Source organism: Acomys russatus, chromosome 11, assembly GCF_903995435.1.
Source record: "Acomys russatus chromosome 11, mAcoRus1.1, whole genome shotgun sequence".
Classification (NCBI taxonomy): Eukaryota; Metazoa; Chordata; class Mammalia; order Rodentia; family Muridae; genus Acomys; species Acomys russatus.
In genome coordinates, this window is record NC_067147.1 from 6,472,957 (window position 1) to 6,500,953 (window position 27,997).

The 27,997-nt window shown below is 39.0% G+C and overlaps 1 protein-coding gene across 1 annotated transcript in view; it reads left to right on the forward strand.

Annotated features, from left to right (window-relative positions):
- Nucleotides 1-27,997, forward strand: part of Tsga10 (testis specific 10) — a 104,083-nt gene that overhangs the window by 17,888 nt on the left and 58,198 nt on the right. The window contains exons 3-9 of the mRNA XM_051152770.1: nt 2,963-3,178; nt 12,913-12,978; nt 13,937-14,104; nt 14,665-14,823; nt 19,735-19,905; nt 19,991-20,068; nt 21,603-21,754. Of these exons, the coding sequence (XP_051008727.1) occupies nt 14,054-14,104; nt 14,665-14,823; nt 19,735-19,905; nt 19,991-20,068; nt 21,603-21,754 (611 nt within the window). The 5' untranslated portion in view covers nt 2,963-3,178; nt 12,913-12,978; nt 13,937-14,053. The remainder of the gene's footprint in view (nt 1-2,962; nt 3,179-12,912; nt 12,979-13,936; nt 14,105-14,664; nt 14,824-19,734; nt 19,906-19,990; nt 20,069-21,602; nt 21,755-27,997) is intronic.

Below are 27,997 nucleotides of genomic sequence, written 5' to 3' on the forward strand. Positions count from 1 at the left end.
AACAAACAAACAAAAAGAAGTCAATGGAAAGGACAGGTAAGTAAATTATTTAATCCATCTTATAAAATACTAAAAAAGTACTGAGAAGTTAACTCAATGAAGTGCTTATACAAACCACAGAACTTGTGTGAAAAAGCCAGGCATGGTAGGGTTTGCTTGTATTTCCAGTTCTGAGGAAGTGGGCACAAGCATTTTGCTGGGAACCTCTGGCCATTAAGAGACCCTTTCTTAGCGGGGCGTGGTGGTGCACGCCTTTAATCTCAGCACTTGGGAGGCAGAGGCAGGCGGATTGCTGTGAGTTCGAGGACAGCTTGGTCTACAATGCGAGTCCAGGACAGCCAGGACTGCAAGTGAAACCCTGTCTCAAAAAACAACAAAACAAAACAAAACAAAACAAAAACCACCACCACCACCACCACCAACAACAACAAAAACAAAAAAAGAAAGAAAGAAAGAAAGAAAGAAAGAAAGAAAGAAAGAAAAAGCCAAAGTGGATAGTGCTTAAGGTATGACTTTTGAGTTTGTCTTTGGCCTGCACATATGTGAACACATGCATACCACACGCGTTCACAGCATGAAGCATGGGTTGCCGAGGAAGTAGCTCAGTAGGTAGAGGACTTGCCTTACAAGTGTGAGAAATCCAGATTCCCAGCACTCATGGATGGGCTGGTAACCCTGGCACTCAGGAAGTACAGCCAGGAGTCAGTTGGCTAGCTAACTGAGGCAAACCTTGGAGCACTGAGTTAAATTGAGGTACTCTACCTCTATGAGCAATGAAAGAAAGCTCTGTACCATCTCCTGTTTCACATGCATATACGTGTGCACACGTACTCTTTCACCACTGTCTGCCTGTACATGTGAATATGCATGCATGTATGCCAAAAACCCTGCACAATACAACCCACATAAGACAGATGAACTGGAATTGTTTACACTCACATCCTATGGTTTATTAAAGAATGGCACCGTAGCTGAGATAAGAAAGGTAGGGGAAATAAAGAAATTGAGTATAATGATTTGAATGTGCCATGGCCTCCATGGCGGGAAGTGTTTGGGTGGTGCTCCAGCACTCTATGACACCTTTGGAGATGGGGCTGGGTTTGAAAGTGAGTGGCTTTAAGGTTAGACCTGCTTGAGCGCCCAGCCTCAATGTGAAGAACTCCGCCACATCCTTCCTCGCCCCTCAGAAACCACGGCCTCAAATAATCATTTCCTCTCTTAAGTTGCTTCTCTCAGGTGTTTTGTCACAGTGTGACCAGAAAGGAAACCAATTCCCTTTGGAAAGACCTGCCATGAGAATGACTATCAGATAGGCTAGCACATGGTTTCTGTTCAAGTGGCTCGTTTGCGTGAAAGGAAGCAGAAAGAGCATATTAAATACTCTGGCTAGTAGGCCCAGAGCAAGCCAGCTTCTCAAAGGAGAAGTGTGCTTTCCTACAGTTGAGGCCCAGAGAAATTTCCTGAGGCTTCTCCTGAAGAGGATGTTGTGACATGCAGAATATTATGCTGTAATACTTAATTTGTTCTAAAATGAGTATAGAGACAGTCTGTACTGTGCCTGCAGCTTAGGTGTGTACACCACTGACTGAAAAGCAGGCTGGACAGATGAAAAGGGTTGGGGTCACAAATGGTGACTTGGCATCACATTCTCAGTGACACGGTGACTTCCAGTTTATATTTTCAAAGAATTTCTTTTGAAATTAAAATAATTCCAACATTTATAGCTACACAGACTATTTTAAAGCAACTTAACATATATTCAGATTTCACATGTGCACTTTCAGAAATTCAGAGTGCTTTCTCTCATTGTTGTATGGTAGTAAGCCAAGCAAGAAGGGGATTAGGCGATACTTCTGAAATACAGGCCTGTCATGATAAAAGATTGAACTAGGGAAATATTTTATATATTTATAGATCCTCTTCCTTTTTGTTAAAAAAAATTCATTGTTTTTTGTTTTCTGGTTTTGATATTGTAGACTTTAAATCTCACATATTAGTATGCTTTACAAAGTGCCATCGTGAAAGTTAATTGCCATAATGACTTATTATGTTTCTTAATGTGATTTATTCAGAATAATAAATGGCATCATTGCATGTTTACTTAAGGTAATTTATTGTTGGATATGATGATGCATACCTTTAATCCAAGCACTCAGGAGACAGAGGCAGATGGATCTCTTGAGTTTAAAGTCAACCTGGTCTATATAGGGAGTTCCAGGTTAGCCAAGGCTATGTAGTGAGACCATGTCTCAAAACAAATGTTTGCTTTTTGTTTTTTGAGACAAGGTTTCTCTGTGTAGCGTTGACTGTTCTGGACTTGCTTTGTAGGCTGGCCTCAAACTCACAGAGATCCACCTGCCTCTGCCTCCCGAGTGCTGAGATTAAAGTCCTGCACCACCTTGCCTGCCTTTAGGATATTCTTCATAGAGGGACATACACAATTTATGTTTTTGATTTTTTGTTTTTTGGAGATAGGATTTCTTTGTGTGCCTTGGCTGTCCTGGACTCTTTGTAGACTAGGCTGGCCTTGAACTCACAGAGATCCTCCTGCCTCTGCAGTATTGGGATTAAAGGTGTTGCTACCATGCCTGGCTCAAAATACTGTTTTAAAAATAGTATTTTTTTTTTATTAAAAAACTGAAATTTGACATGAAAGATGCAGTTATAAATAAAAATTAATTTGGTGGCTAGGAATGTGGCTTAGTAGTAGGCTGCTTGCCTGGCATGCATGGTGGCCTAGATTTGATTCTTACCAGGTTGATTAGTTAATTACTATTTTCATATAGTGTTTTTTCCAAATTGGTAATACCCACATGGTACAAAATAAAGAAGATACAAAAGATTGTACAACTAAGGTATTCTTGCCTGCGAAACAGATGTGCTGTTCTGATTCTAACATGTATTTCTCTGAAGGAAGCGAAGGGACCTTTTAATGTGATTATTTGCTTTCTGATTGTAACAGATTCAAGATCTCAAACAGACAAATCATGACTTGGAAGAATATGTTAGAAAACTCTTGGATAGTAAGGAGGTGGTAAGCGGTCAATTAGAGGATTTAACCAGCCACAATGAGCATCTTTGTAAAGAGTTGATTAAAATTGACCAACTAGCAGAACAATTAGAAAGAGAGAAAAAGTTTGTGGTGGACACTGCCGACAAGGAACTTGAAGAAGCAAAGGTACTAAACTTACCACTGATAATATTTTAATTGTATTTTAAGCATGTGATTGTTAAATTAAAAGTGAAATTTTCACATCATTTGGAAGCTTTTTAGTTTGCCATATGTTGTCTATCATAAGGATTAAGTTACATTTTTTCTCACACTTTGTTGTTTTACAGTTTTTTGCTCATATTTCTCCATAGGTTTTATGATGCTATTATGAAAACTTCAAGCAACAATAATAGTCTGTACATACAATAATGCTCTGCTTCCCCATTTCTTCTCTGTGTATGTCTACAAACAGATAAACTCTCCACCCCTTTTTTATAGTCTTGCTCCCTAGTCCAGGCTTGCCTTGAACTATGGGTCTTCTTGCCTCAGCTTTCTGAGTTCAGGGATTACAGGTGCCATGTCTGACTCTATCTATAGTTTTATATACAGTGGATTATCATCTGCTTTTGGTCAGATGAGAATTTTTTTTCACTATGCTTTATGCCTTTTATTCTTTTTTTTAATTTTTATTTAACTTTTTATTGATTCTTTGTGAATTTCACATCATGCACGCCAATCCCACTCATCTCCTTGTCCTTTTTTTCCCTCCCTCTGATCTTTTAAAGATGTTGTAAAAATATTTTTACATATACATTTATATTATTACACACACATATATAATAAACTCCATACAGGAAGAAGAACCATGAAACAATTGGGAATTATTATGTTACATTCATAGTGTTTTGGCTGTTTATATTTGGCAACCTTGAAGAAAACATCTTTCCTATCTTTGTGAGTCTAAAATTCTGAATGTAAATCAGTATCTACCATATCTCATCTCTATTGACTTAAAACATCTATCTAGACCCAAGGACATCTTAACCCCTAAGCAACTAAGCTTAATTATAAAACTGAACTATCTGGTCTTCAACCCCATCAGAGACTTGAGAAGGATAAAATTAATTACCTGAGTAAAGTGGAAGTGCAAGTTAGCAGCTTCCAAAGTGAGAAGATGACAGAGACAGTTTGCTGCCTGAACAGTCACCCAAAACTCTCTATAATGTTGGATCATCATCTTCAGCCTTCTGGCCCAATGTATGTGACAGACCATACTTGTGAGGCAGCGACTGTTGAGGACTTGTTTATCCTTTCTTCCCAGAGTTTGAAATTTTTTTATGTTAAATTTGTTCATCCTGGTTGACTTAGAGTTTCAGGTTTTGTTTAGGAAGATCTTACCTGCATCAAGAGCTATAAACATACCTGCTAAAGTTTACCTCTACTTTTTTGTTTGTTTTGTTTTTGAGACAGGGTTTCTCTGTGTAGCCTTAGCTGTCCTGGACTTGGTTTGTAGACCAGGCTGGCCTCGAACTCACAGAGATCTCCTACCTGCCTCTGCCTCTGCTGGGATTACAGCCGTGTGTGTGCAACCATGCCTGGCTCCCTTCCCATTTTTTTTTTTTTTTAACACATAAACGTTATTACTTTCATTTGAGGACACTTGTAAGTTTGTGTCTGCAGAAGTAAGTTCCTTAGAACTACCACTGAAAGTAGATAGAGTGGTTTGTTTCTAGCTTGTTTGTACCTTCACATGGCTGGTACAAAAGCATTTAAAGGGCTCTTAAAAGAAGTTTGTATATTTTCTTTTCTTTTAAAAGATTTATTTATTTATTATTATTATGTATACAGTGCTCTGCCTGCATGTACACCTGCAGACCAGAGGAGGGCATCAGATCACACTATAGATGGTTGTGAGCCACCATGTGGTTGCTGAGAACTGAACTCATGACCTGTAGAAGAACAGTCAGTGTTCTTCACCTCTGAGCCATCTCTCCAGCCCCCAAAGTTTGTATATTTTCAAATTTTCGGTATTTGTCAGTTGACTTTAATCTTTCATTTAGTGGCTAATTGAGTGCAGTCTTAATTTCGATTGTGAAGATTGTCAAGTTGAAGAGCTTTACCGCCCTTCCTTCTTCATATCAGAGCTGCTGCCTCCTTCCCAGATTGAGGAGGAAGCATGAGCGCCTGAGTTTATTTCAGCCCTAAGTGTGCACTCTGAAGAAGCCACTTGCGTAAAGCGTTGTTCAGGGTCTGCTCACCAGATTGGAGCAGGGAGTAGGCAGGTGTCAGGACGACTCCTCTGGGACGAAAAGGAAGAACTCCAGGGATGGAAAGCATCTGAATTATAAGCCCTAGGCTTTAGTGAAAAATGAAAATGTTAAATTTACAGGTTGCAATTTGCCTGGCTAAGAAAAGAATATTTCTAGGAAAATGATATCCACACATGATGTGGAGTGCCTGCTACACCGGGAAACTGGAGCTGTTTGAGCTTTCGAGACAGAGGCTGGCAGCGTCTTTGGGATAGTGTTATTGGGGAGAGAACACGAGAAAGGTAGTAAATCAAGGACAAAAGACGAATGGGTGCTTTGGACTGCCGCCTTGAAAGGGGAAGCAACAACCGTAGTGAGGTTGTAGGGCAGCGTGGGCACTAGAAAGGTGCAAGAGCAGTTGGGGACGTGAACACCAACACATGTTGTCATCATCCTTTGCATTAGGTGTGCATCGTACGTTTATAACTATCGATGATACGTATCTTATCTAGGTTTTGAGATAGAACTTGAAATAGTTTATAATTTGGTTTTTGAAAAAGAATGCTTGTGTTCTTACAGTGTCCTCACATTTTCTAATATGTACAAGTAGAGTCTGAGGCTAATTATAGGATTACATTTATTTACTGAGAAGAATTTACTTTTGGTTAGTCATATTTTGAAGTATTCATACAGTAGCTGGGCATGGTGGCACACACCTTTAATCCCAGCACTCAGGAGGCAGAGACAGGCAGATCTCTGTGAGTTTGAGGCCAGCCTGGTCTACAAAGTGAGTTCCAGGACAGCCAGGGCTACACAGAGAAACCCTGTCTTGAAAAACTAAAAAAACCCAACCAACCAACAAACAAAAAACCCAAAAAATATTCATAAAGTAACCTCTTTCATTAAACTGTTTTTGAGTATTCCTGTTGTGTTTTTTATTGTTACCCAACAAGTTACTCCTGAAGCTGGTGATTTCAAACAACAGACTCTACTTATATGTCAGGGTAGGTGGTGGCTCTGGCTCAGTTTCTCAGGAAACTGTAATAAAGGTGATGGTTGGATTGTAGTCACACTCTAACTGGTTCAGAGAACTTTCTTCTAAGATGGCTTCCTGCAGACAGGGGTTGGCTCTGCGCAAGGGTCTTCTGCATAGTGCCAGGCTGGCCACATTCTAGATGACAGTGATCCAAGAGTGGTAACAAGCTGGAATCTAAGTTATATTGCAGCATTTCCACCATTTCTGCTTTTTAATATGACTCACTAAGTCAAACGTGGTGACACATGCCTGTAATCTCAGCACTGGAGAGGACAAGGCAGCGGTGCTTAGAAAAGCAAGGGGACATTATGTAGACCCCACTGTCACCGGGAGGCCGGCGTCTTCTAAAGCAGCCGTATTAGAATCTGAGCACACATTAAAGTTGCAGCTCTGCCTTTGTCTTCACAGCTTAGGTTACCATTTACACTTCAGTACAGCACTGAATATGATTTTCTGTAATGGAAGAGCAGAATTACAATTTACTATTGTTAGTTTCTTAGACCACATGTGCTAGTGTACACACACACACACACACACACACACACACACACACACACACACACACACACTTAAACACACACTTACTTAGCAGTAATAATGTTAAGGAAAAATAACCTAAACCATACATCACTGAAAACTCACTAGCTATTTTGCTCAGTGGTATTTGCAAGTAAACTGAACACAACTAAATTACAACTTTAATTAAAAGACGTTTTCTAAGATGGCACCAACATGTTTAAAATTTAATACATTCTATATGAGATATTGGAGTTATTAACACAAGAGCTTTTTGTTGGCATATTTTTTAAAAATCTAGTTTATTGGATACTTACACCTTCCAACCCTTAGTCTACCCTAATTCTTCCAACCCTCAGCACTACATAGGAGAGAGAGAAGGGTAGAGGGGAAGGGTGGTATTGAGGATTTTTAGGCTACTTCCTGCTGATTAGGGGCGTTGAGTTCCTTGGGTCAAATCCAATTTTTGTCTTGTCTCTTTTGACCACTTGACAAACCAGCACCAGCAGTCGCAGGAACAGGAACCAGTGGGAGGAAAAGCCCCGCCTCCTCTCTTGGGGCTCTGATCTTTTTATACCCTCTCTAGAGTCCCCAGAATTAAACTATCTTCAGCTGGTAGAATCACACCCCTGCCAGAACCCGCATGAGGCAAATAGTCAGTTGCTGTGGACAATCTGAAGCAGCCCCATATTCTGCACCTGGGGTTAAAACAAAAACATGTTTACATAACATAGCTGGGTTTTTAAGACACCAAAATTCTCGCTACACCTTTTTTTAATTTTGGAGTTATTTATTTTATGAGTATGAGTGTTTTGTCTGCATGTATATATGTACCACGTGTGTACCACCTAGTGCCTGCTGAGGTCAGAGGAGGGTATCGGATCTCCTGGAATTAGATTTATGGATGGTTGTGAACCACTATGTATGTGCTGAGACCTGAATACAGGTCCTCTGCAAGAGCAGCAAGTGCTCTTAACCTCTGACTCATCTCTTTAGCCCCAGCAGGTGTGTTTAAATTTTTTTTTAAATTTACTTAAAAATATATATGTACTATACATCATTTCCCATTCCTTCTTTCTTCCACCCCTTCCATATGTCTCTCTACCCTACTCCCTTTCAAACTCATGTCTTCTTTGGTTTAATTACTGTTGTTACAAATACACACATACATACAGGAATACATATATAAGTATAACCTAATTCCATTTAGTGTTGTGTGTGTATACATATTTTTAGGGCTGACCACTTGGTATTGGATAACTAATTAGGAGCCTCAGCTCTGGGGGAAACTGATTCTTTCTAATTGACATAGGACCATTACTGAACTCTATCTCTGATACCCTTTCATTGTTGTTATATTTGTGTGTGATTCAATTAGCCAAAACAATTGAATCTACCACACAGAAATATTTAATATTTAAATTTGTAAAATCCTTTTGGATATACACATGCTCTCCCTTTCCTGCTTTTGAATATGTATATATATTTAATTACTTTATTTTATGCATATGAGTGTTTTGCCTGAATGCATGTCTGTGTATCATATATGTTCCTTATGCATCAGGCCCCTGGAACTGGAATTACAGATGGTTATGAACCATCATGTGGTGCTCGAAATCCAACCAAAGTACCTTATAAGAGCAAAGCTCTCGACTGCTGAGCTGTCTCTTCAGCCTCCTGCTTCATGTATATGTATGTGTGTGTGTGTGTGTGTGTGTGTGTGTGTGTGTGTGTGTGTGTGTGTAGCTCTTTTCCACATTGTCTTCCCTCCTCCATTCTGCCTCAGCCACACTGGCCACCTTACTGATCACTGGAGCTTGCTAGGCATTCTTTTGCCCTTGGACATTTGCTATTAACAATAACCTTTTTTCTGGAATGTTCACACAGATGTTTTTGTGTGTCTTCTTTAAACCTTGCTCAAAAGATGCCTTTCTGTGGTAATTCCCTGACAACTCTGTTTCAAAATCTAGTCTCTTTTTAAAAAAATTTTTTTATTAATTTATTCTTGTTACATCTCAATGTTTATCCCATCCCTTGTATCCTCCCATTCTTCCCTCCCTCCCATTTTCCCATTATTCCCCTACCCTATGACTGTTCCTGAGGGGGATTACCTCCCCCTGTGTATGCTCATAGGGTATCAAGGCTCTTCTTGGTAACCTGCTGTCCTTCCTCTGAGTGCCACCAGGTCTCCCCCTCCAGGGGACATGGTCAAATGTGAGGCACCAGAGTACGTGAGAAAGTCATATCCCACTCTCCACTCAACTGTGGAGAATGTTCTGACCGTTGGCTAGATCTGGGTAGGGGCTTAAAGTTTACTGCCTGTATTGTCCTTGGCTGGTGCCTTAGTTTGAGCGGGACCCCTGGGCCCATCAAAATCTAGTCTTGTTTTTCATAAATGTGGAACCCTTAGCTCTGCTTTTCTTTCTCAGTATAATATATAATGTGATATTTAACTAACTTTAACTTAAAAAAGCACTTCTCTTAGTCATTCTTGTATTGCTGTGAAGAGACACCATGACCAAAGCAACTTTTTTTTTTTTTTAATTTACTCTTACTTTTATTTTGTTGGTCACTTACAGAGATCTACTTGTTTCAGCCTCCCCAAGTGCTGGGATTACAGATGTGAGCCGCCACGCCCAACTACCCAAAACAACCCTTATGAAAGAAAGCATCTAACTGGGGCTTGCTGACAGTTTCAGAGCCTTAGTCTAGTCCAATGCACTGGAGGAGAGCAACATCCTGATCCACCGGGGAGGGGTTCACAGAGGGTGAGGAGCCCACCCCCGGTGACACACACTTGCTCCAATAAAGCCACACTTCTAATGCTTTCAATTAGTTCCATTCCTTGGTGACTAGGCATTCAAATATATGTGTTTGTGGGAGCCATTCTTACTCAAACTGCCAGTCATCTCTCCTCGTTGGAATGTTAGGTCCTTAAAGACAGCAACCTTTACTTGTTCTGTTCACTTAAAAAAAAATCTCTTGGGGGCTGAAGAGATGGCTCAATGATAACAGGTGCTCTTCGTAGCACCCACATGGTCCTCACAGCCGTTTATAAGGTCCATGCCCTCTCCAGATGTGCTGATGCACATGAAGACAACACGCCCACAGCCATAAAATAAATACATCTTTAAAGAACTCAACTTAGACTGATAATATGTATTTGTTGAGTGACACAGATATTTGATATATATTTTGACTACTATCTTTTCCTTCTCTTTGACTAGATAATAAACTCCTCAGGGGAGAAATTTGTGTTTTGTTGCATTCATTGTGCTTCCCAGCATGCATCAATATCACATTGTCAGGCACACAGTAAGCATCCATTAACCAGTTGTTAGGAAGGTGAATAAACACTGGATTAACAATTGTTTCTTTGGGCCAGTTGTAATTATTTTTCAGGGTAGGATTAGTACTTTTGTTATAAAGGTTACATATGTTTATGGGTGGAGCTCAGTGGTAGAGTACTTGCCTAGGAAGGTTCAGTCCCCAGCACCAGGCGCACACAAAAGAGAAGATTTCAGTTCACCCAGGAAGCCATAATGAAGGAAATGATACCCACCACTGTCAGCCTTGTGTTTAGACTCACTCTTTCTTCTTCCATTTGCACATTATTGGTTATGTGTCGTCTGTATCTGTGACATTGAACTTATGCTTTTTGAGGAAGATCACACTGGATATTCTTTCACTGACTTTTCATACTTAAGAACAAAAATCTTTACACGTTTTTATACTAGACTCATGTCTTTTTAGTGTTTGGATAGTCAAGGTTCTCTAGAGGAACAGACACAATGAAATGAATCTGTATTTACAAAGGGAACTTTATTGGAGTGGCTTACAGACTGTGGTCCAGTTAGTTCAACAATGGCTGTCTTCCAACGGAAAGTCTAAGAATCCAGTTGTTGTTCAGTCCACGATGCTGGATGCTGCTTCAGCTGGTCTTGCGTATGTGCCAGAGTCCTCAAGAAGCAGAAATGAAAAAGCAAGGGGTGCCGTGTTCTCTAGTGACAGCGAGGGCAAGCTGGCAGGGAGCAAGCACTTCCTTCATTTATGTCCCTTATAGAGGCAGCCATCAGAAGTTGTGGCCCAGATTAAAAGTGTATCTTCCCATCTTAAAAGATCCAGATGTAGTGTGGGTCTTCCCATGTCAAAAGATTTAATTTAAGAAAAATCCCTCGGGCTGGAGAGGTGGCTCAGAGGCTAAGAGCACCGTCTGTTTTTCTGAAGGTCCTGAGTTCAATTCCCAGCAACCACATGGTGGCTCACAACCATCTATAGTGAGATCTGGTGCCCTCTTCTGGTATGCAGGAGTACACGCAGGCAAAAACACTATATATAAATAAATACATCTTGAAAAGAAAAAAGAAAAAAATCCATCCCAGGTATGCCCATCTGCTGAGTTCTAGTTAATTCCAGATGTCATCAAGTTGACAACCAAGAACAGCCATCACAGTAGCATAAAATAGAACAGTGAAAAATTAATGATTCGGAGTTGTACATAAGTTTATACAAGCTCTAAGTTATATTCCAAACATTAGGTCCCTTAATATTTTATAAACTTCAGAGGAAACTTAGAAGAATAATAAAGAAAAACGAGACAGGGTTGTATTTAATTATACTGATAGAGCTCTTAATAAATGTTTGTGAGGCCCAGGGCTTAGATCGTAGCAAAGATAATTGTTTCTGGAAAAGTCAAATTTAAATTGTAACATCAGTTCAGAACAGTAATATAAGGATGAGCTGATGCTAATGAGTTATGAGCATATCCATTGAACTTATTTATTGGCCTTGTGCAAAGAGCTTTACTGTCGTAAAAACCAGTCACTTGTTTTGAAACATACAGCATAGATGTGTCACATGTATAGCTATAGATGACAACTGTGCTGTAGAGCCTAGTGTGTGTTCCATGTCATAAAGTTGAAGGGAAAAGTGTTTGTGGGTTGGGTGAAGGCATTAAAGTAGTTTAGCAGAGCCCCGTGTATACTCAGGTATTGCCTTTATTCCTTCTCAAGTCTCTGATGGGGTTGAAGACCAGATAGTTTAGTTTTACAACTGTTTAGGGGTTGCTTAGGGGTTAAGATGTTTTTTGGTCTAGATAGATGGTCTAAGTTGATAATGACGAGATAAGATAGATTCTGTTTTACATTCAGAATTTTAGATGCACCAAGATAGGAAATATATTTTTTTCAAGGCTGTCAAATACAAATAGCCAAAACACTAAGAATGTTACATTTAAATAATTCCTGATTGTTTCATGGTTCTTCTTGCTGTAGGTAGTTTATTGTATATATGTATAATAATATAAATATTTGTAAAAAATAAAATATTTAATAAAGAAAATGAAAAAACTTTTGAGAAATGGAAAAAAAGTGGTTCAGAGAAGATTGAATGGGCAGTTTGAGAATACTTCACTTTATTTTTTTTTAAAGATTTATTTATTTATTTATTATGTGTACAGTGCTCTGCCTGCGTGTACACCTGCAGGCTAGAAGAGGGCATCAGATCCCATTATAGATGGTTGTGAGCCACCATGTGGTTGCTGTGAATTAAATTTAGGACCTTTGGAAAGGCAGCCAGTGCCCTTAACCTCTGAGCCCTCTCTCCAGCCCTTTTACTCCAGTTCTTATATTGATTTCCTATTGTAATCTTCAGAATTATAGTTAATTTCAACATTTTGATTCAGTTAATGAAGTAATTTGGTACAATATAATAAATTAATATTTTATGAAAAATGTTGGGTAAAGGAACCACTTTTCCTTTTTTCTTTTCTTTTTAAAGATTTATTTATGTATATAAGCACTCTGTTGCATGATACCTGCAGGATGGAAGAGAGTATCAGACAGAAGAGGATATCAGATTCTGTTATAGATGGTGTGAGCCATCATATGGCTGCTGGGAATTGAACTTGGGACCTTTGAATGAGCAGCCAGTGCTTTTAACCACTGAGCCATCTCTCGAGCCCACTTTTTTTTTTTTTTTTAATTGTTGAAAGTAGATAAGCACAAGGGACAGATTACCTTCTGCTTAAAATATTTAGTCTATGTGCTTTTGTTTTAAGTGGATTTCTTTTTATATGCTTTCCAATTAAATCAGTTTAAACTGAAATTCTAATTTTTCAGATTGAACTCATTTGCCAGCAAAATAATATAACAGTATTGGAAGATACAATTAAAAGGCTTAAATCTGTAAGTACATTTTTCATAAGTACATGGTGAGCAGTCATTTTTACTTAGTTAATAAACTACTAAAAGAATTAAATGTATTCTTTGTCTTGTGCCTTTGTGTACAATTAAAATATTTTTGTTTTCTGAAATAACACCCACTAAAAGAGGTTTCTGGGCATCTGCATCTTTAGAGTGCCTCCCTGCCTCCCTTTCAGCACTACTTTGTCCTCCTAGAGGTTAACGATAGCGCTTGGCTGGTTTTAGTGAAGAGCTTTTTAGCTGTTACCAGCTTTAAAATAGTGGCTTCAAAATTTGTAATTTTCAATATCTGAGGTACATTCTTCTATACTTTTAAGTTTTATGCCTTTTGTAATTAATATTTTTAAGTTACAAATTTATATTTTATTTATCTAAAATACAAAATGAAAAATCTTCTGTTTATACATTTTAATCTGTCATTTAAAATACTTAAAACACCATCTGAAACGTGTCAACTTTTCCTCAGTACTAATAAAACAAATATAAAAATATTTTTTAAATGTTTCCAAATATATCCATGTGAATGAGAGTTCATGGGAAGGCAGCTGAATGTATGGACTGCCCAGGGTTCATTAGCATGTCCATTCGTTGGATGAGCATTGAACAAGCACAGACACTGGAACATGTACTTTAATAGTAGCTCATGAAGATTTCCAAAGTCTGTCATTTTGTTTCTGAGATTTGCTTCAGGACTGGATGTTTCTAAAATCACTAATTTTATATCTCTCTTATCTCTCTATCTATATCTATAATTATATATATGATATATTGTATGTTTTATATATAATTAATGTTAACTATATATATGACACACTTTTAGATATTCTATTAATAAAAATACTAAATTTAATGTTTTGAAGACTCCTTTGTGTTTTTATTTTAAAAAGGATGCTATAATTTAGCTTGAAATAATTGCTTAATTCTTTTCCTCCTTGTCAAGATAATTTTAGAGACTGAAAAAGCACAAAATAAATCTCCTTCTAGACTTGATTCCTTTGTCAAGACTTTAGAAGCAGACAGAGATTATTATAAGACTGAAGCTCAGAATTTGAGAAAAATGATCAGAAATAGATCTAAAAGTCCAAGACGCCCATCTCCATCTTCCAGGGTAGGTTTGTGGAAATTCTTTAATCTTTTAGTTTGTTTACCAAGCACTGACTTTTATGCTTTGATTTATCTAATTTAGGAATAACTAATTTGATTTTTGTATGAATTACAGTATCAAAGAGGTGAGATACAGGTCTCTTGGATGAGTGTAAGTTGTGGATGGGCGATAATTAGACCAATTTAGTGCAATTTGAGAGTAAGTCGTAAAAGAGGTGATTTTGTTGGTGTTCATTCTTTCCTTTCATTCTGTAGTTAGTTCACTGAAGTAGAGGCTGTGCTTTCCCAGCAGCAGCAGCAGCAGCAGCAGCAGCAGCAGCAGCAGCAGCAGCGGTGGTGGCAGGGTTTCTTCAGTGTCAGTGAGAGGACTAGCACAGGAACACTGGGGCACAAGCAGTCTCAGCAGTGGGAGGCAGGGCCAGAGGATTAGGAATGCAAGGCTGGCTCTGGCTTCAGCGTGAGTTCAAGGCCAGCTTGGACTACACGGGACTGTCTCAAAAGCAAAAAACAAAAAACAAAAAAAAATAGAAACAAGAACTTAAATATCTTAAATAATAATTCTAGGGTGCAAACTGTGATGTAGACCTTTTGAAGTCAACTACAAGAGACCGTGAAGAACTGAAGTGCATGTTGGAAAAATATGAACGTCATCTGGCAGAAATCCAGGGCAATGTCAAGGTTCTTACGTCTGAAAGAGACAAGACTTTCCTTCTTTATGAGCAGGTGAGTGTGCACACACACAGATTATGGAAGTGACAGCAGGCGCTCTAGGGCTTTGCAATTCTTCCTTAGGTCTTATGACTGTAAGTAAACATGCTACTCAGATTAACATAACAATTGGACTTACAGCTTTTCCTAAGACATTCTCTTTTCCTTTTCTTTTATTGTGATGCTGGGAGTCAAAGCCCAGGACCTTGTGCATTCTAGGCAAGTATTCTACCACTGGGCTACATCCACAGCCCTGTTCAAGACAGTCTTAGTGAAAGGTGACATATTTCCAGTAAAATAAGTACAAGCACACATACACGTCGCTCTTCTAGCTGACGAAACATTATACACATGCATAAACAGCTTGGTCTTGGGGATAATGGATGAGGATGGCTGCAGTTGCAGCTCACTGATGGAGTGCTTGCTAGCATGTGCAGGGCCCTCGGTTTTGATCCCTAGCACACCACAAAACAGTAAAACCAAAACAAAATTTCAACAAAACCCTAAAGAGAAATGAGAGTCTCAAATGATGGGATGTGGTATGTTCAGGGTAAAGCCTGTAGGACTTGATTTGATGGGGAGGGTAAAGGGTTCTATCACTCACATCACCTTGGTGACTGCCATAGATAATTTGCTTACATTTAGAGAGGAAAATAACTTTGTAGTTTATGTCTACTTTCTACCTAATATGATACAGCTTTTATAAATAAACAATTCACTCAATTAAATCTTATTATCATATTATAATTTATTTGATAACAACTATTTTAAAAATTATTATAGTTACTATATCCAGGCTTTTAGAGTCCCTGTGTGGGTCTTGACTACATATGGGTCACAGAATATGGGAGTGTGAAAGTTTTACAGCAGTGAAAATTTTCGAATATACAGCCAAAAAATTAATTAAGAGTCAAACACATAGTCAATTTTGGTATTGACCTATATTTCCTTGTTGACTTCACTGAGCCTTGCTTTTTAGCACACAGCATGCACACTTGGTCCTCTGCATACCTTGTACTGTGTAACCCTGATGCTGCTTCCTGAAACTGCACTCAGATTTGATATCTCGTCTATTATGAGGTGCAGTGTTGTTACTGTGCCACAAAATTTTCTGCTTCTACAAGAATGTAATGCTTTGCAGGGCACAGTGACCCACACCTGTAATCCCAGCGCTTGGGAGGCAGAGGCATGCAGATCGCTGTGAATCCAAGGCCAGCTTGGTCTACAAAGGGATTCCAGGTCAGCCATGGCTACATAGAGAAACCCTGTCTGGAAAAACCAAAACCCAAAACAAAAAACAACCAAAAAGAATGTAATGATTTAATTTGGAAAGCAAGTGGTTTCAATATTTTTCCACTATCATTCCTTAACTTGTAGTACCAAATTATCTTTGAATTGTATTATATTAGAATGTTTGATTTTTGTTGTTGTTGTTGTTGGGTTTTTTTTTTTTTTCAAGACAAGGTTTCTCTATATAATAGAGCTCTGGTTGCCTTGGTTTCACTTTGTAGACCAGGCTGGCCTCAAACTCACAGACATCTGCCTCTGCCTCTTGAGTGCTGGGATTAAATGTATGCCACTGTGCCCTGCTGGAATGTTTGATTTTAACGCCTTCTGTTTGAAGTTGTGTGTGGTGGCACAGTCCTTTCTTTAATCCCAGCACTTGGGAGTCAGAAGCAGATTTTTGAGGCTAGCCTGGTCTATATAGTTCCAGGCCAGCCTGAGTCACATAGTAAGACCCTGTCTTTTTTTTTTTTAAGATTTATTTATTTATTATGTATACAGTGTTCTGCCTGCATGTACACCTGCAGCCAGAAGAGGGCATCGATCTCATATAGATGTTTGTGAGCCACTATATGGTTGCTGGGAATTGAACTCAGGACCTTTGGAAGAGCAGACAGTGCTCTTAACCTCTGAGCCATCTCTCCAGCCCTGTAAGACCCTGTCTTAAGAAGTAAAATAAAAAGAAAATAAAAATTGTTGTTTGAGTTGCTGACTTAAGTTTCACACAAAAAAATATTATATTAGTTTTGGCTTAGATTTAGGAAAGAATTTAGAACCATTTATGAGATGGACCTAAACAGAGTTCTGTCATTTTGCATTAAATGTGTTTATGCAAAGCAGAATCCTAAGCTGACAACGATAGCTCAAACCATCTCAGAAAAACACTGAAGATGTTCTGTGTCCTAAAGGATAGAGGTTTAACTATTTACATAGAAATAAACGAGGGCCTCCATATCATTCCTATGCAGATTTGCTCTCATCTCTAATAAATTATATGTATACCAAATAATTATTTTGAAATATATTTCTTTCTAATTTATAATCAGGAAGTGCCTGATTGATGTGCTGTGCTTATTTCACATACCTAGATACATACAAAGTTTTCTCAGGTAAAAGAAATGAGTGGTAAAAGTTCCTATACTCGAAGGGGTAGAAAAAAATTAAAGTAGACCTTGGTTCCATTAGTATATAATATAGTTGGAGAGTAAAGAATAGTATCTTTTACTATTTTTGTAACTATAAGCTAATCGTGTCTCTTATTGTCTATTTTTGCAACTGTAAGGTATCTGCTTAGAATGCATCATAAAAAAAAGAAGTTCTGGTGATTAAGGAAATTTTGTCAGAATATGTGGCACTTGAACCCTGAATTATGATTTGAGACTTCTGTTATCCTGAAAGGGACAAGGAGGAGTGTCCTGAAGGAACCGTGTGAGGCAGAGGAGGGCAGGAGATAGCGGAGATGGACAGGACATTTTAGAGTAGGATAGGTTGAGTGTGTCCTTGGAGTAAGGGGCAGGGAAGGCTTGGAAGGTGACTGACTAAGGCAGAGCCTCCACCCCGCTGTGTAAGTGTCTTCAGCCTGTAGACCATGCAGGCTGCGGGGCAGCTGCTCAGTGCTGTTGCAGGATGAAAATGGCCATGGACGATGCATAATAGAGCAAACTACAATAAGCCTCATGGACACTGAAATTTGAATTTTATGTTGTTTATCATTATGAAAAATTATCCTTTTCATTTTTTTCTCTGACTGTTTAAAAAATATGAAAAATGTCCTTAGCTTATCAATCTATAAAACAAGAAGGAGCATGGTTTTAACCTATGAGTGCTGTATAGTTAGTTAACTTTTGTCCCTTCATGACTTAGTCAACTTAGGGACTTATTTGTTTGGTTTTTCTTTTTTTCTTTTTTTGGAGACAGGGTCTCTCTGTGTAGCCTTGGCTGTCCTGGACTCACTTTGTAGACCAGGCTGTTCTCAAACTCAAGAGACCTGCCTGCCTCAGCCTCCCTGCGTGCTGGGATTAAAGGTGCGCACCACCATTGCCTAATTCTTAATTTTTAAGCAATGGGCAATTTATTATTTATTGAAGGCAGGAGAAATATAACCAAAATAGCTTTTAAAAAATAATTTTGATCTGGTGGCAAATATGATCTTTCTATATTAACATAGTAATTTTTCCTTCAAGAGAATAGAGGAGGAAGGGACCATGGTTTCCTTAGAGAATTGTTACAGAGGTTCATGCATGAAGCAAAGGCATTATCAGCAGAAATAAATACAGGAACAGATGCCAGATAAATTTAAGGATGATTTCACAAGACTTAGTTTAGGGGAGGACAGACAAATGGAAGTGTTTGAAATTTTGTCTTGAATGATAGAATTGTGAAACAGAAAGGGGAGAAATAAGCCACTGATTGTTGAAGGACGCTTGTGTGCTTGGTGGGGGTGACTGAGTAAGGTGCTGTATGCTCCGGTGGTGTCTGCTACCAGCAGTAAGACCCTGAGGACTGGGATAGGGAGAGAGGTGGGTACTGAGTGTGCAGCTTCAGAAGCCAGCGTCTTAGAGGGCGTTTTGAGACCTCCGAAGGACTCAATTCTAAGTGAGAAGGCCCTGAGGAGAGCAGAGAAGTCAGCGTGTACTCTTCAAGAGGCAAGAACAAACCTTTGAAAGAGAGAACAAGGACACAAAGGGAGAGTGGGAGCCTAAGAAGAAAGGTCCTGAACCAGTGTGGGTGCTGCCAGAAAATAAAGGGGAACAGGACCTGGGAAAAGACCAGTGCAGTTGATAGACTCCTTAGTTCAAGTTGTGCAGTGGTGGTGGCTGAAGAGAGAGGGGCAGGTTACCTTGGTGGTAACGGTGTGCAGACCTGACAAAGGAAGAAGAGACAGCATGGTAGATGGAGCAGTAGTACGCGATGGCAGGCTGTCAAGCTGAGGGAGAACTAGTCATGGTCAGGTGATGGGCTTGCAGGCTTAGGAAGAGCCAGCAGGAGGGGCTCTGCTCAAGGTTAGAGGATATAATTATTATTAAGTCAGGAAAATTTTAGAAAACACTTGAAGAAATGTGTTTCTGGTGAAGGCTAAGCTATAGATACTGAGAAACTATTTATTTATTTATTTATTTTTGAAACTGAGAAACCAGCTGAGTAGGTAGTGATCAGAACTAAGAGTCAGGAAGCAGAGTGGGAAGTGAAATCATGTGTACATGCAGCAGATCTGGGCCTCTGGATTGTTGACCAAGTGTTCAGAGGCCGTGTTGGAGTGTGAGTAAGGAGTGCCAGGGCTTTCTGTCAGGGTAGCAGTAGCCGAGACATAGGAACAGCTTATAGAGAGGTAAGAGGATGTACAGAAAGATCAGCACTGCGCAGTGCTCATTAGGCAAGTCTTCCACCTGAGGGGTGCTGAATTCAAATTTACACCCCAAAGTAGTTGTGTGTGTGTGTGTGTGTGTGTGTGTGTGTGTGTGTGTGTGTGTGTGTGTGTATTTGCTTGCACTTATTTGTAAACTTTTGAAAACAAAAATTCTACCAATTCCTTATTTCCTTGATGCTTGCATATTATTTCAGGTTTCAGTTTTAACCAACTGGATATACTGTATGTATAATTAAAATTTTTCTTTTTAAAAATTCTGTGTATGTCTGTTATAGGCACAGGAAGAAATTGCTCGACTTCGACGAGAAATGATGAAAAGCTGTAAGTCTCCTAAATCCACTACAGCACATGCTATCCTTCGTCGAGTAGAGACGGAAAGAGATGTAGCCTTCACTGACTTACGAAGGATGACCACAGAGCGAGACAGTCTGAGGGAAAGGCTAAAGGTATGCAAGTGTTTTGTCTGTCTTCATAGGTTCAACACAAGTGCAATGACACTGAGTGCTCTGTTGTGTTTTGTGTCCTAAACAGATTGCTCAGGAGACAGCGTTTAATGAGAAGGCTCACTTGGAACAAAGGATAGAGGAGCTGGAGTGTACAGTTCATAATGTAAAGCAAAGCCTCTTTGGTTCTGCTCCCCATGCTTTCCCCCTTTCTCCTTACTGTGTGAAGGACGATTCCTTTATTTTTCTAAGACTGTGTTTGTAGTCCTAAAATATTTAAGGTAGTATGTATGATGTGTTAATTTCTTAATCTTGTGTCACCTTTCTCACAATTGTTTTACTCTAGAAACATGAGTGCAGCTTTTTATTTTTGGTGTTTGGTTATAAAGCATTTTTTAAAGGTTTTTTGAGACAGAGTTTCTCTGTGTAACGGCCCTGGCTGTCCTGGACTTGCTTTGTAGACCAGACTGGCCTTGAACTCACAGAGATCCACCTGCCTCTGCCTCCTCAGTACTGGGATTAAAGGCGTGCTCCACCATGCCCAGCTGCATTTTTGTTTTTATTGTTAAGATATACCCTCAAGAGTTTTTTGTTTTTGTCTTTAATTTTATATATATTTTTATTGTTATTTAATTAATTCAGATTACAACTCAATTGTTATCCCATCACTTGTATCCTCCCCTTCCTCCCTCCCTCCCACTTTCACCCTATTCCCCTCCCCTAGGTCTAAGACTGAGGGGGACCTCCTCCCCCACTATATGTAAGAGAAATATAGGAGAATGGGGAAATAGAAGGACCCAGAGGGTCCTAGAAACCTACAGGAAGAACATCGTGATGGGTGGATCAGGGCCCAGGGGGGTCTGCTCAAACTATTGCACTAACCAAGGACAATACAAGTAGTAAACATCGAACCCTACTCTGATCTACCTAATGGACAGGACTTTCTCCACAGTTATGTGGAGAGTGGGGACTAACTCTAACAGGAGCTCTGGTGCCCCATATTTGACCACCTCCCTTTGGTGGGGAGGCCTGGTGGCACTCAAAGAAAGCATATAGCCTCAAGAGTTTTAATTTTCATTTTAATTAATTAATTAATTTATGGAGTGGGACACAGGGTCTCATTATGTAGCCCAAGCTGGCTTTAAACCCATGGTCCTGCTGCTTTAGCCTTCTGACTGTTGGCAGTATAATACCGCTACATTTGCTAAATTTTCAGTTTTTCTAATCTCCCTGTTCTGTTAAAGATAATCTTGCCAAATAAGAGTATATTAAGCATTTGAGATGTTCCAGATACATGTTTGCAGTGTTTAGGAACATAAACAGTTAAGAGTTTGAATGTACTGAAACACTCATTGAGATATTTTGCTATAATAAGTAAAAAGCAGACAAGAGAAAGGGAGTTTTATTTTATAAATCTACTTTATATGTAATATACTAATCTTGGATAAGAAATGAACCTTTTTGAAAATTCACTATGTATATAGTCAAACTGAGATAGACAGGCTTTATAGAAAAGCTTTGTAGTAACTTCTTTTCATTCCTGTTACGTAATACTTTGCCTATAAAACCTTCCACAGTGCTCAGGTCTACCCCAGTAGGTTGTCTCGTTGTGTAAGTTGTGTCTGTAGAAGGAGTGTGTCTCCACTGCTAAGACAGTCAGGCTCCTGGGATGGCTGGTGACTGTCGTTCTACCCGTGCAGCTTGATGACGAACGTATGGAGCAAATGTCAAATATGACTCTGATGAAGGAGACCATAACCACTGTGGAAAAAGAAATGAAATCATTAGCAAGAAAGGCAATGGATACCGAAAGTGAACTTGGCAGACAAAAAGCAGAAAATAATTCTTTGAGGTAAAAACTACATTGCCATTTAACAACCAACAGTTTAGTTTACTTAACTGCTCTGCTTTATAGTGCATTTCATATTGAAACATAATTATCTTTTACCTTCAGTTTATGAAAAGATTTATAGGAAGCAGTTGTAGAAACCTCAGCAACATATAATGATGTCCCCAAAATCACTTAGCCAGGACACACCCTTACACTCATCTTAACCTTACATTTGCAACATGTATCAAGTTTAATCAAGCAGTTTGTTTTGTTTTGTTTTGTTTTTCGAGACAGGGTTTCTCTGTGTATCCTTGGCTGTCCTGGACTCACTTTGTAGACCAGGCTGGCCTCGAACTCACAGCGATCCGCCTGGCTCGGCCTCCCGAGTGCTGGGATCAAAGGCGTGCGCCACCACCGCCCGGCTAATCAAGCAGTTTTTATAATATGAGAACTGAGATAGTTAACCTTGGCATTTTATTATTTAATGTACTTTTATAACTTTAAATTCTATCCCAAGATCTGAACAATTTAGGAAAGCTCAGACTTAGAAGCTTAGGAAAGGATGGTTTCTAATACAGGAGTAAATTTATTAGGCTTTTCGTTACATTGGTGTAATGGCACAGAGATGGCCACTAGAGCAGGGTATGGGCACCTCTCTATATATATCTGAGGTTCTACGTATTTGTTAGTGTGAAACAAAGCTACTCAGATTTCAGTAGAGCTGAATTTCTCTTTATCTGTAGACATGAAAGATGTTAGTTGATGTGGATGTGAAATACACTCTCAGGTCTACAGATAATATCGATAATATTGGACCACGTGTGAGTTGGTCCCAGAGTCCCCTTGACCTTCCCAGGACCCAAGGTGCACAGTAGGAGACACTTGTCAGACCTTGGAAAAACACTTCTTCCTGACAAAACTGTTATAAGCTCACACAAAATGAAACTGATATCTAGGCAAGAAACAGCAACAAAGCACACCTTAGGAAATACAAATAAGTAAAGAAAAGTTAAAATCACCTGTAACTCCATAACCCATGGAAAGATTAGTGCAGAACTGCTTTTAGCCAGATTCGTGTCCATGTGTACCTTGGAAGTGTCCTGTGTAACTGGGCTCAGCCTGTGACAGTTCATACATGTTCTTACAAAACATCAAAACATGTTAGTGTCTTGTAATATGTGTGCTGATCTGGGTGGAGTGCGTGCTTCGTCCCTTTGGTGCAGGAGTTTGCTGTGTGGCTCTGCACTTTTGCGGGACCCTGCTTCGGTAGGCTCACAGTGCGCACCCTGCCCAACAGTTTTAGGGGACTTTTTTTTTATGTATACTTATTTGAAACATTTCAGTGATGTATAACTGAAACATATACACTAAAATGTCAATATTTTATATATTAAGGTTGAAAACTTTTGAGCTTCAAATCCATTACTACAATCAAGATTCTGGCTTATTCTGGACTCTTAAGTGTCTTCCTATAGTTTTTCACATACTGTGCTGATTCCCTGTTGACCATTGGTTTATTTTAGGCATATAGGTATTTGGATTTTCTAAAAATTTAAACCAATGAAATCATATTGTATATGTTGTTTAATCAGGCTACTTTCCTTCTTCATGTATTCGTATCAAGTATAGTTTACACTCTCTGATTGCCAAGTTGCATTCCATTGTGTGACTATGTGCATCCACAGTTCATTATTTCCAGTTTGGGGCTATAATAAATAAATAAAGCCACTAAGCTCTTTCCTATATAAGTCTTTGTGTGGATATATGTTTTATTTCTCTGATTAATATCTAGGAATAAATGACTGAGACATTTGACACATTTTCCTTTCAGGGAAACCATTAAAGTATTTCTTAGTGTGGCTATAGCATTGTGCATTTGCTCAAGTAGTGTTGAGTTTTTCAGTAGTTACATATCCTCACTGACATTTGGTATGCACTTCAATTTTAATACCAGCTACTATCTTGTTGTATAGTTCTATTTTAAAATCTTATAAAAATTTTTAGCTTTATTGTGGGATATGAAAAATTATATATTTAAAGAATACAGTATAATGTTTGATACATATACATTGTGAAGTGATACTTCATGCACTTGGCTGCTTCATTCACTGCCTCCCAGTTCCTGTTTATGCAGGTGAGTACCTACAGTTGCCATGTTGGCAGTGCTTTTCTGGCCCTTTGTGCCTTTCTTGTCTTTGTGAGCTAGTGGCCTTCTGTATCGAGGCTTCAATTCCATTGCCTTTTATATATTTTGTTCAGTTCTTTGTGGTTATCATGAGGTTTACTACTACATTTTATAGTTAGGACAGTCTTTTTAACTGACAACAATATCATTCATGTGGAAATGCAGATGAATATTGGAGATAAGTATACTTCAGGTGCATATGCACATAAGTGGCTTTGATAGGTCATTTTGGTAGGTGTATCTTTCAGTGCTGGAAGCGCTTTTTAAAAACCACACTCATAGATCAATGCCTTATTCAGCGATCTTCAGAGAAGCTTCTTCCTGCAGTAGATAGGGACAAACACAGAGGCTCACAGCCAGACATTATGCAGAGAGTGAGAGACGCTGGAACACTCAGCACTAAGTGGGATGTCTTCATCAAATCCCTCCCCTCAGAGCTCAGGGAACCCAGTAGAAGATGAGGCAGAGAGAGATTGTAAGAGCCATACGGGATGGAGGATACCAAGAAAACAAGACCTTCTAAATCAACACGAGCAAAGCTCATGTGAACCCACAGAGTCTGAAGCAGCATGCACAGGGCCTGCATGGCTCCATGCCAGGTCCTCTGCATGAATATTACAGTTTCTAGTTTAGTGTGTGAAGGCGGGGGTGGGGGGGAGCGGGGAGTTTCTCTGGTTCTTGTACCTTTTATTGGGCTCTTTTCCTTCTGTCAGTTTGTCTTGTCCAACTTTGATATGATAGTTTTTGTTTTATAATATTGTATTTTGTTATAATTTAATATCCTATCTTAGAAGCCTGTTCTTTCTAATGAGAGACAGAAAGGGAGTGGATCTGGATGGAGGGGAGATAAGGAGGAACTGGGAGGGGTAGAGGGAGAGGTTTAAAAACAAGAAGAAATACACAAATAAAATAAAACAGTAGCTTTCCTTACAGGAGTGAAATGGCATTGCAGTTTTGTTGTGTATTGTGTAACACTATGCCTGCTTGTGCTAAAACAGTCTTGAAGTTTTTATCTAGATGTCTACAATTTCCCCAGAAGTGGGGAGTTTTTATCAATGTTTCTTTAAGTGTTTGCCTTTTCTCTTCACCCCTACACGGTGAACATTAGCTCTCTTGAGGGTCCTGCAGTCTTTTATTCCTCTTTACTCTTTCTTTTCTAACAGTCTCTCTAAGCACCATGCCTTTGTGTTCACAGGTAATTAATTCATCTGCTTTGTCACATTGACTGCTGGTACTAGTTCATTTTTAATCTTCATTGTTTTTAAGTCCAGAATTTCTGTTGGGTTAACAATTTTAGTCTATCTGCTGAATATTTTATCTGAATATATTTGTGTTCTTGATTTCATTAACATATCTATTTATGTTCTATTATGACTTAATTGCCTTAATCATTTATTTTGAAAAATTGGTCATGTATCTTCTAGATTTATTTATTTATTTATTTATTTTAGATTTATATTTTTGAGGGATTATGTGAAGTTTTTTTTTTTAATGGTTCTTGGTTTGAGTTCATGTCTGCACATTTGAAAGCTGAGTTTCAGTAGGGAAGCATCTTTACATAGTAGCAGATACAGTATTCGGTTCACACAGTGATGAAGGCTCTGCAGCTCAGTCTTCCCTCAGGTGTGTCAGTTGAGGTTGGTGTTGGCGCAGGCTGTGGGTGTGTCCTCAGCAGCCGTGGCTGTGATGTCTGAGTGATGGTGAGGGCTGTTGCAGTGCTTCTGCGTGTTTTCTCTTTTCTCCAAGGAGAGATTATGAATGAAGACATCAGTCCTGACATCAGTGTAGTATATATGGCACGCCTAGTCCCAGAGCCCAGGCCCACACGTCGCTGTGCTTGGCTGCTTTTGCTCCAAGGGTGGATTCATGGATATGTTTGCTGCAGCAATGGTAGTGATCCTTGTGGGATGACTGGGGAAGTCAGACATGAGGAGTGACAGTGACTCTAGAGCTCAGGGCATCTGCTGGCTCATTTTGGTGATATACAAAATATCTGGTCCTGGGTATTTGTGGAGCAGTGGTAGAGTTATAGTGCATATTGTAGGCATATACACAACACATGGTGACAGGCCCAGGGCAGTATTAGCCTGTGGAAGTGCCGTTTCTGGTATCTGAGCTGCCCAGATCACTTATGGCTCTGTGGTTTGGAGCACATGTGGATTTTGGAAGAGTGCTCACAGTCCATGGGCAGAAACACAAACAACATAAAAACAAACAAACAAAAACCAAATGTTAGCATGAATGTGTAGAAACTGAACCCCTTGCACACTGTTGGGGAGAAAATAAGACAGAACCCCTCTGAAACCCAGTGTACTGGTTGGGTTTTTCAATTTGACACAAACCTAGACATGTTTTCAGAGAAAGAATCTTAATTGTAAAAATGTCTCCATAAGATTGGCCTGCAGGGAACTCACCATGCCATTTTCTTGATTAATAATTGAAATGGTAGAACCTAGATCACTGAAGGCTAAGTGGTTGTGGGGTGTTTAAGAAAGAAACTAGTTTGACTTTATTAAATCCAGTTTACAGAAAGCCACAGGATTAAAGGTGTATGCTAGGCCTTAGGCACACCATAATCACATGTTTATAATAAACAGAAAGTTCTTAGATTAAAGGTGTGTGTTAGGGCTGAACCACACCATACAAGAAACAGATTTTTACAGTTCACAATCTCAGGGTCACAATGGGATAAAATATCCTGCAGCAACATAGTTTCATTCTTTATGACTACATAAAATTTCATTGTGTATGTATACCATATTTTAATCCATTTTTCTGCTGATGGGCACTTAGTTGCTTTCATACTTTCCTCATAACTATTATGAATAGTGCTGCAATAAACATCAGTAACAAGTATCTCTGTGATATGTTAGAGTTCTTGTGCTAAATACCTAAGAACTGTATAACTGAGAATATGGTAGATTGACTTTTAAATTTCCTTCTAGGAATTTCCATGCTATTTCCAGGATGGCTAGAAACCTCCTTTTGAGTTACACATGTTAATCCTTAATGTATCTCATGTTTTAAAATACAATATACTCAGCGAGATGTGGTGGCACATGCCTTTAATCCCAGCATTCAGGAGACAGAGGCAGATGGATCTCTGAGTTTAAGGACAGTCTTGTCTACAAAGTAAGTTCTAGAACAGCCAAGGCTATACAGAGAAACCCTGTCTCTAAATACTAACTAAACATCTAAAAATATAACATATTCATATGCTTACTTAATGTTTTAATTCTCTACTATATGTTTATGATTAATAGCAAGAAACTTACAGTTTGGCAAAACTTTCTTTTTTGTTGTTTTTGTTTTTCTAGTCAGGGTTTCTCTGATAGCCGTGACTGTTGTGGAACTAGCTGGGTAGACCAGGGTGGCCTCAAACTCACATACATTTGCCTCTGCCTTTTGACTGCTGGGATTAAAGGCATGTGCTACCACCACCTGGTTCAGCAAAACTTTTAAAGACAATGGGAAAATTTTTTTGTAATGATTTCTCTTTATTTATGTACACTGGTGTTTTTCCTGCATGTATGTCTGTGTGAGGGTGTTGGATCCCTTGGAACTGGCATTACAGACAGTTGTGAGCTGTCATGTGGGTGCTTGGAATTGAATCTGTATCCCCTGAAAGAGCAATCAGTGCTCTTAACCACTGGGCCATCTCTCCAGCCCCCCACGGAAAAAATTTTAATTAATTATTAATATTTCTCTGCATAGACTTCTTATACAATCATTTTAGGATCCTATGGGACTGGAGACTAAAAGTGACTACATGTGACTGGGATAATATGCTTTTTAAAAATATGGCTTATTGCTGGGCGGTGATGGCCCACGCCTTTAATCCCAGCACTTGGGAGGCAGAGGCAGGTGGATCACTGTGAGTTTGAGGCCAGCCTGGTCTACAAAGTTAGTCCAGGACAGCCAAAGCTACACAGAGAAACCCTGTCGTCTCGAAAAGCCAAAAAAAAAAAAAAAAAAAAAGCTTATTTTTGCAACATAATGCTGTTTAGTGTCATCGCTTATGTTTTTGTTTTTGTTTTTTTTTTAATTGCTAAGAACTAGCCTGTAGGATTGGTAAAACT